An 11,414-nucleotide genomic window follows, 5' to 3' on the forward strand; every position below is an offset into this window, starting at 1 on the left:
CCTCCCCAACCCAGAGATGGCACTCCACCCTTTTCCGGGAGAGAACCATGGACTCGGACTTGGAGGTGCTGATTCTCATTCCGGCCGCTTCACACTCGGCTGCGAACCGATCCAGTGAGAGCTGAAGATCCCGGCCAGATGAAGCCAACAGGACCACATCGTCTGCAAAAAGCAGAGACCTAATCCCGCGGCCACCAAACCGGAACCCCTCAACGCCTTGACTGCGCCTAGAAATTCTGTCCATAAAAGTTATGAACAGAATCGGTGACAAAGGGCAACCTTGGCGGAGTCCAACCCTCACTGGAAACGTGTCCGACTTACTGCCAGCAATGCGGACCAAGCTCTGACACTGATCGTACAGGGATCGGACTGCCATAATAAGACAGTCCGATACCCCGTACTCTCTGAGCACTCCCCACAGGACTTCCCGAGGGACACGGTCGAATGCCTTCTCCAAGTCCACAAAGCACATGTAGACTGGTTGGGCAAACTCCCATGCACCCTCAAGAACCCTGCCGAGAGTATAGAGCTGGTCCACAGTTCCACGACCAGGACGAAAACCACAGTGTTCCTCCTGAATCCGAGATTCGACTATCCGGCGTAGCCTCCTCTCCAGTACACCTGAATAAACCTTACCGGGAAGGCTGAGGAGTGTTATCCCACGATAGTTGGAACACACCCTCCGGTCCCCCTTCTTAAAGAGAGGGACCACCACCCCGGTCTGCCAATCCAGAGGTACCGCCCCCGATGTCCACGCGATGCTGCAGAGTCTTGTCAACCAAGACAGCCCCACAGCATCCAGAGCCTTAAGGAACTCCGGCCGGATCTCATCCACCCCTGGGGCCTTGCCACCGAGGAGCTTTTTAACTACCTCAGCAACCTCAGCCCCAGAAATAGGAGAGTCCACCACAGATTCCCCAGGCACTGCTTCCTCATAGGAAGATGTGTTGGTGGGATTGAGGAGGTCTTCAAAGTACTCCTTCCACCTATCCACAACATCCGCTGTTGAGGTCAGCAGAACACCATCCGCACCATACACGGTGTTGACAGTGCACTGCTTCCCCTTCCTGAGGCGGCGGATGGTGGTCCAGAATCGTTTCGAAGCCGTCCGGAAGTCATTTTCCATGGCTTCCCCAAACTCTTCCCATGTCCGAGTTTTTGCCTCTGTGACCGCTGAAGCTGCACACCGCTTGGCCTGTCGGTACCTGTCCACTGCCTCTGGAGTCCTATGAGCCAAAAGAACCCAACAGGACTCCTTCTTCAGCTTGACGGCATCCCTCACCGCTGGTGTCCACCAGCGGGTTCTAGGATTACCGCCACGACAAGCACCAACTACCTTGCGGCCACAGCTCCGATCAGCCGCCTCGACAATAGAGGTGCGGAACATGGTCCACTCGGACTCAATGTCCAGCACCTCCCTCGTGACATGTTCAAAGTTCCTCCGGAGGTGGGAATTGAAACTTTCTCTGACAGGAGACTCTGCCAGACGTTCCCAGCAGACCCTCACAATGCGTTTGGGCCTGCCAGGTCTGTCCGGCATCCTCCCCCACCATCGCAGCCAACTCACCACCAGGTGGTGATCGGTAGAAAGCTCCGCCCCTCTCTTTACCCGAGTGTCCAAAACATGAGGCCGCAAATCCGATGACAAAACTACAAAGTCGATCATGGAACTGCGGCCTAGGGTGTCCTGGTGCCAAGTGCACATATGGACACCCTTATGTTTGAACATGGTGTTTGTTATGGACAAACTGTGACGAGCACAGAAGTCCAATAACAAAACACCACTCGGGTTCAGATCCGGGCGACCATTCTTACCAATCACGCCTCTTCAGGTTTCACTGTCGTTACCAACATGAGCGTTGAAGTCCCCCAGCAGAACAAGGGAATCACCCGGGGGAGCACTCTCCAGTACTCCCTCGAGTGTACCCAAAAAGGGTGGGTACTCTGAACTGTTGTTTGGTGCGTAAGCGCAAACAACCCGTCCCCCCATCCGAAGGCGGAGGGAGGCTACCCTTTCATCCACTGGGTTGAACTCCAACGTGCAGGCTTTAAGCCGGGGGGCAACCAGAATTGCCACCCCAGCCCGTCGCCTCTCACTGCCGGCCACGCCAGAGTGAAAGAGAGTCCAGCCCCTTTCAAGAGAAGTGGTTCCAGAGCCCTTGCTGTGCATCGAAGTGAGTCCGACTACATCCAGCTGGAATTTCTGTACTTCGTGCACTAGCTCAGGCTCCTTTCCCCCCAGTGAGGTGACGTTCCACGTCCCAAGAGCGAGCTTCTGTAGCCGAGGATCGGACCGCCAAGTGCCCTGCCTTAGGCTGCCGCCCAGCTCACATTGCACCCGACCTCTATGGCCCCTGCTATGGGTGGTGAGCCCATTGGAGGGGGGGACCCACGTTGCCTCTTCGGTCTGTGCCCGGCCGGGCCCCATGGGTACAGGCCCGGCCACCAGGCGCTCGCCATCGTGCCCCACCTCCGGGCCTGGCTCCAGAGGGGGGCCCCGGTGACCCGCGTCCGGGCGAGGGAAATCTGGGTCCTTTGTTTTTACTTTTCATAGAGGTTTTCAAGCTGCTCTTTGTCTGGTCCCTCACCTAGGACCAATTTGCCTTGGAAGACCCTACCAGGGGGCTTGAAGCCCCCGGACAACATAGCTCCGAGGATCATTGGGACACGCAAACTCCTCTACCACGGTAAGGTGGCAGCTCAGAGAGGATTTTTATATTGTGCACAGTAAATCTACCTTTCAACAACTTTCTAACAATAACATTTTTGATAAAATACAAAATTATCAGGACAATTTTTCTTTTAACTATTCTGGTAATTCACAATCATCTGCTTCTCCTACACCTCCTTTAAAGCCTCATTCTCCGGCCAAGTCCAAGGTGTTTCCTCCCTTTTCTAAAGGAAATTCTGGACAAATTAAAGGGGAGGAGTCGGCCCGCCTCCAAACCTCCCACCACCCTCCCTTAAGGTCAGTCCCTGACCATAGGGAACGGGTCTGGGATCCCCGTCTGGAGGGAGGGGCTATGGCCTATAGCTGTGCTACGGAGGTAGCACAGATACTACCCTCTAAACCACAGCCACCATGCAGACCACCTTTACCTGTTTTTCCCCAGGCCAAGTCTCAACGGCCTTGCAGACCTCCTCCACCAGTATTCCGGTTAGCACCTACACGTAGGCCAACTTTACCGCTTCTTCAAACTGTCAAACCTCAACCTCCTATGAGGCCACCCTTACCTGTTTTTCGGCCCGTTAAATCGCTAGCTCCTCCTAGGCCGCCGTCACCTGTATTCCGCTTAGCTCTTCCTCGTCGACCTCCTCCACCTGTGTTTGCCCGGTCAAGCCTCAACGGCCATCTAGACCTCCTCCACCTGTGTTCCGTCCATGCACTAAGTCATGTCTTAGTCCTAGTCCTCATCACAGTCCTAGTGTTAGTCTGACTCTTAAACTGAGTCGTAGGCCGAGTCCTTGTACATGCCCAAGTACTTGCCCTAGCTCTAGTCCGACTGATAGTTCTAGTCCTTGTCTTAATTTCTGTCCAAGTCCATGTCCCTCTTTTAGCTCTAGTCTGGTTCTCGCACCAGAAACTGACTCTAAGCTGGTTCTCACGCCAGCACCAACTCCAGTTCCTAAACTGGAGCCCATTCCAGTACCAGCTCCTCAACAAATGCTGGTACCAGCTCCACGAAGCCAAGCACCAGTACCAGCTCCACGCCGCCAAGCACCGGTACCAGTTCCACGCCGCCAAGCACCGGTACCAGCTCCACGCCGCCAAGCACCGCCGCCGACGGGGTTGGAGACCACACCAGCGTCGACGACGGGGCTGGAGCCCACATCAGCGCAGACGTTGGGGCTGGAGCCCACGCCAGCACCACCGACGACTACGCCTGCATTCACGTCGACGACGACTCCTGCGGTTTCCACGCCGCCAATGACGACTCCTGCGGCTTCCACGCCGCCAATGACGACTCCTGCGGCTTCCACTTCCGCCAATGACGCCTTCTGCGGTTTCCACGCCTCCAATGACCCCTTCTTCGGCTGCAGCACCTGCATCATCCTCACCAGCTGCACTCGGGCCTGCTTTGACTGCAGTCTCTGCACCCTTGTCTGCTGCTTCCAAGGATGCCATGTCTTCGGTGCTGAAGCGTCATCCTCCACGTCTGCCACGGGTGTGGCCTCTGCGAGGTTGTCCGCCTCGCCGTGCACCTCATCCTGCAAGGCAGCCACTGATGTGGCCTTTTCAAGGTCGGCCGCCAAAACTCTTTCGGCAGCGGCGTTCCATCCGCCGCCGCCACATTGCCTGTCCTCGGTGGATTCGAGGACATGCGACCTGGCAACCCTCCACCGTGGCCTCCCTCCACCCTCCCTTCATTTGTGGACTTTCTGGTTTTGGGGAGGGGGTTCAAGTTTGTGTTTATGATTTTGGGACATCTGGGATCTGTCTTTTTAGGGGGAGATACTGTTAAGATCCGTACTCCGATCTTCCCATATTATGGTTTGTTGCATTTTTATTCACTCCGTCGTTCTACCCTCATACTTCCTGTTTAGTCATTTACCATGGTTACTCATCAGTTCACCTGCTGCTCACGGCCCCGCACACCTGCTACTGATAATCACCGTCACTTTATAAGCCGTCCTCTTTTGTTTGTTCAGCCTGGGTTCATGATTTGCCTTTCACGCAACCAGTTACGCCTGCAATACTCTCAGGTATGTATATTCTCGCTAAGCTTTTCACGCTAGCCATTCATTGTTCATTCCAGTTCTCATGCTGAAGTTTTTGTTTTACTGTTTTATGTGCCTACGTGCCAGTTTATTTCTCATTGTTGTATATCCTAGCTTTTATGCTAGCGTCCTTTGTTTGTTTTATTCTACTAGCTCCAGTATTTTTGTTATATAGCTCTTTTTGTTATTTAAATAAATTGTGTATATCTTACCTTTGCTGTGTTCACTTGACACATCCTCGAGGGAATCGAACCCGGTACCATGATGCCGAACCGGCGTAACAAGTACTATTCAACAAAAACATTTTAGGGGGCACATTTCCTGAAAGCTTAAAACCAAGGGCCGAACCAGCGTCATTTGCAGTGCACATTTGTTTTTGGTCAATTTGTTTTATGGTGTTACAGATTTATGTAGGAAATAGCCTTTTAAACCAAACTACACGTGACTGCTGTAGTGGATGCTGGCTTTATTTATAGTCCCCTGTTTATAGCTGTTAATCAGTTCTAGACATGACCGCGATAAATTGATTCCCGCGAAGGAATCATTAAATATGAATTAAATATTTTCATAGCTAAAGCTTAAAAAGCCGCTGCCTGACCAGGGCTCAGAAAATTTGTAGAGACTCCTCCCACCCCCACCAAGGACTGTTTTAGCTGCTGGACTCTTGAAAAGAGGTTCCGCAGCCTCCATAGCAGAACCTCCAGGTTCTGTAACAGCTTTTTATCCCTCACGCCGTAAAACTCTTGAACGCATCATAATAATCCCCTCAATTTCCCCAAAAAACGGATTAACTCGCTGGATTTAAAGACAATATAACATACATTTGTAAACATTGACGCTTTTTCAAAAGTTGAACATATTTATCTGTACAGTAATCTGTTTATTTATACCTGCACCTTATTGTTTTTTTATGCTGCACTACAACAAGGTAATGCAACAACATTTTGTTCTTATCTGTACTCTAAAGTTCAAATTTGAAAGACAAAGGAAGTCTACGTCTAAAAACTGTCTTTACGATCCATCCATCCATTTTCTACCACTTGTCCCTTTTTTGGGGGTATTCTAAATATTTTTTAACATTATTATAGTCTTCTAAACATGAAATAACACTCTTTTTTCACTTTTACACCCTTTTACTTCAATGTAGTAATTCTGCCTGAGGCTGAGCTAAACGAAACTGAATAGCACGCTCTGATTGGTTTGGTCTCCTCTCGTGGCCAATACTACTTCAGTACAGGGGGGTCACTAGACCTAATACTGTACTGGGGCACACCTGGGGCACAAATAATTAGTGTGAGCGTGCAAAGCGCGCAAGCAAAAACATATTTAGCACTTATTTATAATAGAAAATACATAAATAGTGCTTTAAACTATGAAATCATATCAGATTATGTTGTATGGATCTTTGATCAACCACCTGAAATTAACTAATGCATTTGACCTACCTGTGCACTTTTTTACTCCAGACTTCTAAACTGCTACTGGTAAAAGCAAAAAAGAAGAGCAATGAATCTTTTTGAAATATATTTTGCAGTAACCATCAGCAAATTTAACATCTACAAAAGTAAAACAAAAAATAAAGCACCCCTACATCTCTGGGTTATTTTATATTATTTAATTTCCATTTATGGCAATGTGGCTAATCCTATTTCAGATACACAAAACTATAGAATATACACAAAACAATAAAGCCACAGTAGTAGAATAAATGAACAACTGTTGTGTGTCTGTTCAGGGAATCATTTTCTGAGAAGTAAACTGTAACGTCTCGTTTTCATTTTTGCAAAGTGGCCAATCACTCTGGACAGACATGGAAATATTACAGTAACTGTTATACAGTTGACCAGTGGTTCCCAACTGCTGCGTCGTGAAATAAAAGTGGATTGTGTGTCATTTTCAGTGAGTCGCAGTCAGATGTGTGCATGAAAAAAAAAAAGTTTAGGGAGAAAAAAATCAAATTGTGGCAACAAAACCAGATATTTTTAGCCATTCTTCTAGTGACTATTAGTGAGTATTTTAGCAAAAGGCAAACCGACTAACAAGTTGGAGGAGGACTCAGGACAGACATGGAAATATAATTTTTAAAAATGTAAATGGGGCAACAAAACCCGATATTTTCAGCCATCTTTCTGAAAACACATACAGAAATGTTACTATTTTTTCTGGAAACAAAACCAGATGCTTTAGCTGTAGCCATTTTTCTGGTGACAAAACAAGATTATTTTAGTCAAAGTCACACCGATTAACAAGACAAGTTTACTGTGCTATTTTTCTGTGAAACAAACTTGAATGATTTAAAAATTTGGCTCACGACTTGATGATATGGAAAAATGTTTTTCTTCTTGAAGATAAACCATTTGAGAAGCACTCAACTCACACATGCTTACTCCAAATCATCATTGATGCAGAACCAGCAGACAATAACCAACATTATGTTTCATGTTCATTGGAAATTCCCCCGACAGCTCGTACAGCAAATGAATATGTTTGTCTTGATACAAGGAATAACGTTAGCTAACTTAGCATCAACTTAAGACAATGATGTTGCCTAGCTAGCTAGGACTTCACTTACATCTCTCATTCCTGCTGCTTCTTCTCTGCTCCGGGCGAATAACTTTCTTAAATCCATCTAGGAGTTACAGTTTGAGTCAAATCAAAATCATCCATCCATCCATTTCTACCGCTTATTCCCTTTCGGGGTCGCGGGGGGTGCTGGCGCCTATCTCAGCTACAATTGGGCGGAAGGCAGGGTACACCCTGGAAAAGTCGCCACCTCATCACAGGGCCAACACAGATAGACAGACAACATTCACACTCACATTCACTCACTAGGGCCAATTTAGTTTTGCCAATCAACCTATCCCCAGGTGCATGTCTTTGGAAGTGGGAGGAAGCCGGAGTACCCGGAGGGAACCCACGCATTCACGGGGAGAACATGCAAACTCCACACAGAAAGATCCCAAGCCTGGATTTGAACCCAGGACTGCAGGAACTTCATATTGTGAGGCAGACGCACTAACCCCTCTGCCACCGTGAAGCCCCAAATCAAAATCAAAATAATGTAATTAACAAATTGTTGTTGGCTAACGTTACCTACCTCACGCAGTGATTCTCATCCTCTTTCTCTCTCTCTCTCTCTCTCTCTCTCTCTCTCTCTCTCTCTGTCAACCGAAGTCTCGATCCACACGTGAATAAATTACCATATTAAGTAGCCATGTGCTCATTGTTACGTGGAGTGAACACAGTAGCAATCAATTACCATACTAAGTAGTATGTGCGCTGTTGTCTATGTTATGTAGACTTAAAACTCTGAAGCGTTTTTTTTTATTGGTGAAATTTTTACTGGGGCACGACAGATCAACAGTGGGGCACGTGCCCCAGTGAAATCTGTCTGGCGACACCCCTGCTTCAGTATATATATTTTTGATTTGTTGAACCATTTTCATGCTTGAAAATGCTTTATGTAGGACCAAACAATTGTAGAATGTGCTTTAAAAAAATATTGAAAATCCATCCATCAAGCCATTTTCTACCGCTTGTCCTTTACGGCAGTGGTTCTCAAACTTTTTTCAGTGATGTACCCCATGTGAACATTTTTTTAATTCAATACCACCTAATCAGAGCAAAGCATTTTTGGTTGAAAAAAAGAGATAAAGAAGTAAAATACAGCCCAATGTCATCAGTTTCTGATTTATTAACTTGTATGACAGTGCAAAATATTGCTCATTTGTAGTGGTCTTTCTTGGACTATTTGGAAAAAAAAGATATGAAAATAACTAAAAACTTGTTGAAAAATAAACAAGTGATTTAATTATAAATAAAGATTTCTACACATAGAAGTAATCATCAACTTAAAGTGCCCTCTTTGGGGATTGTAATAGAGATCCATCTGGATTCATGAACTTAATTCTAAACATTTCTTTACAAAAAAAATAAATCTTTAACATCAATATTTATGGAGCATGTCCACAAAAAAGCTAGCTGTCAACACTGACAGCATTGTTATATATTTTTTTTCACAGTTTATGAACTTACATTCATATTTTGTTGAAGTATTATTCAATAAATATGTTTATAAAGGATTTTTGAATTGTGGCTATTTTTAGAATCTTTTTTTTTAAATCTCACGTACCCCTTGGCATACCTTCAAGTACCCCAAGGGGTACGCGTACCCCCATTTGAGAACCACTGCTTATGGGGTCGCGGGGGACGATGGAGCCTATAACAGCTGCCAACTCATCGCAGGGCCGACACAGATTGACAGACAACATTCACACTCACCTCCAAAGACATGCACCTGGGGATAGGCTGATTTGCAACACTAAATTGGCCCTAGTGTGTGAATGTGCGAATATTAAAAATATTTTTTGAAAATAAAAAAAAGTGCAACGTGGCGAGGGACGACTGTAGCTTTCAATGTGTTTACACCGGTCCAAGTTTCAGTCTACAACAGGAACCCTTTTGTGTTTATAGGGAATTGCTGCAAAAATGTTTGCCTTGCAAGTTTTAAACTGAACTCGGGGGCGGGTATGGTGTCATTCCACTGCCAGTTGAATAGCCTTGATTTACGGAAACTAGAGATCTCCGATAATATCGGACTGCCAATATTATTGCCCGATAAATGCTTTAAAATGTAATATCGGAAATTATCGGTGTCCGTTTTCAAAATTATCGGTATCGGTTTCAAAGTGTAAAATGTATGACTTTATGTACACGGACGTAGGGATAAATACAGAGCGCCAATAAACCTTAAAGTCACTGCCTTTGCGTGCCGACCGAGTCACATAATAGCTACGGTTTTTCACATACACACAAGTGAATGCAAGCATACTTGGTCAACAGCCATACAGGTCACACTGAGGGTGGCCGTTTAAACAACTTTAACACTGTTACAAATATGCGCCACACTGTGAACCCACACCAAACAAGAATGACAAACACATTTCGGGAGAACATCCGCACCATAACAAAACATAAACACAATAGAACAAATACCCAGAACCCTTTGCAGCACTAACTCTTCCGGGACGCAACAATATACAACACCCACCCCCCCACCACACCTCAACCCCACCCATCTCAACCTCCTCATGCTCTCTCAGGGAGAGCATGTCCCAAATTCCAAGCTGCTGTTTTGAGGCAAGTTTAAAAAAATAATGCACTTTGTGACTTCAATAATAAATATGGCAGTGCTATGTCGGCATTTTTTAAATAACTTGAGATGATTTATTTTGGAAAACTTTTTTACATTGTTTAATGCATCCAGCGGGGCATCACAACAAAATTAGGCAGAATGATGTATTAATTCCACGACTGTATATATCGGTATCGGTTGATATCGGTATCAGTAAATAAGAGTTGGACAATATCGGAATGTCAGATAGCGGCAAAAAAGCCATTGTCGGACATCTCTAATGGAAACCAAACTGCATTGGATGGATAGGGTTATGTCCACTGTTTAGGTGTGATAACTCACTTCTCTGCTATTTATAATACGACTGGTAGAATACTCGACCAATAGAGTTTTAAGAGTTAAATGTATTTACTGTTTTTCCACCTCCTTTTGTATGAATTCTCTGGAGTGTTGTGTACAAGTAAACATATTTCTGGAATTCGAAGTGAATTGTGGTTGCTGTAAAAATTACATAATTTTACTGTGTTCTTTGCAGACTCTGGCGTGTCTGTTTCCTTGTTGGTTGTCTTCATCATCCTGGGTGTGTTGGCAGGGTGTGCCGTGTCATGCTGGTGCTGCTGGTCCCCCGGGTGGTTTCTGTGGCGTATGAGTATTTTACGCTTTCTGCCCTGCTGCAACACATTCTGCACCTCCTGCCAACTCTGCACTGGCAGCTGCGCCCACGGTAAGGAGCTCCGCTTGGCAAAAGTCACCCCTCAGTCACCAGTGAACAGGACACCGGCGGCAACGGTTGCCACAACCAACGCTGACGAAGCCGCCGCTCTTTAGACTGCTGGACCGCAAACGACGTCTTGTGTGGCGAGGCTCTGAAGGACTGCAAACTTTGTAGTGAGAAGCTGTGATGTCATGAGATCGATGCATTAAACTAATTGTGTGCTTCAAATGAAAGGAGCATCACACATTTCATTCAACGACCTCTCATTAAATGTATGTTTATGATACAGCAGTGTGATATACTTTCATTATATGGCTGGAAGAGAAGCAAATTATAGCGTTGTAAGATTACCCTATTGAAATATTTCATCTTTTGTGCAATTAGAAAAGTACTGCTTAAGGGTTTGTAGTGTTGTAAGATTCAAGGGTAGTAAATGTTAGAGGCGTGTGAACTTGTACGCAGGGAACAGAAGAGTTTTGTCGCTCCTAATGTTTTACTGAGATTGATGCTCCATGTGAGGAGCAGCCACTGCTTCTTAGTGCTGGGCTCCACATTGAGTAGTTGTGTAACCTTTGCTCCGGCAGACATTTTAGTGTGACAACATTCACCGAGTCCACAGTGTGTGTCGGGATTTGGAATTGTGTTTCCAGTAAGACACACGACCTGAGGCTTCAAACGGAATACCTCCAGGTTGCCAGGTGACGTTGATGTTCGCACATTTCTTTGCCCAAATGTAGGTAAAAGCGGGTGTGTATGTACACCCACCGAACAGCACACACAGAACAGAATATACATCTCGCGCACATAAGGTTGTGTGTCACTCAAGATAAGGTCAACACTCCCGCT

General features: G+C 46.1%; 1 protein-coding gene across 2 annotated transcripts in view; it reads left to right on the plus strand.

The window, feature by feature from the left end:
- The window catches only part of ldlrad2 (low density lipoprotein receptor class A domain containing 2), a 51,813-nt gene extending 40,910 nt beyond the window's left edge, over window positions 1-10,903 (plus strand). Inside the window, exon 5 of one of the 2 annotated variants that reach the window (XM_061875619.1) lies at window positions 10,389-10,903. In XM_061875619.1, the coding sequence (XP_061731603.1) occupies window positions 10,389-10,681 (293 nt within the window). In that variant the 3' untranslated portion in view covers window positions 10,682-10,903. The remainder of the gene's footprint in view (window positions 1-10,388) is intronic. The other variant, XM_061875618.1, reaches the window with a different exon arrangement.
- Window positions 10,904-11,414: the final 511 nt, after the last annotated feature.

This window comes from Nerophis ophidion, linkage group LG16, assembly GCF_033978795.1.
Source record: "Nerophis ophidion isolate RoL-2023_Sa linkage group LG16, RoL_Noph_v1.0, whole genome shotgun sequence".
Classification (NCBI taxonomy): Eukaryota; Metazoa; Chordata; class Actinopteri; order Syngnathiformes; family Syngnathidae; genus Nerophis; species Nerophis ophidion.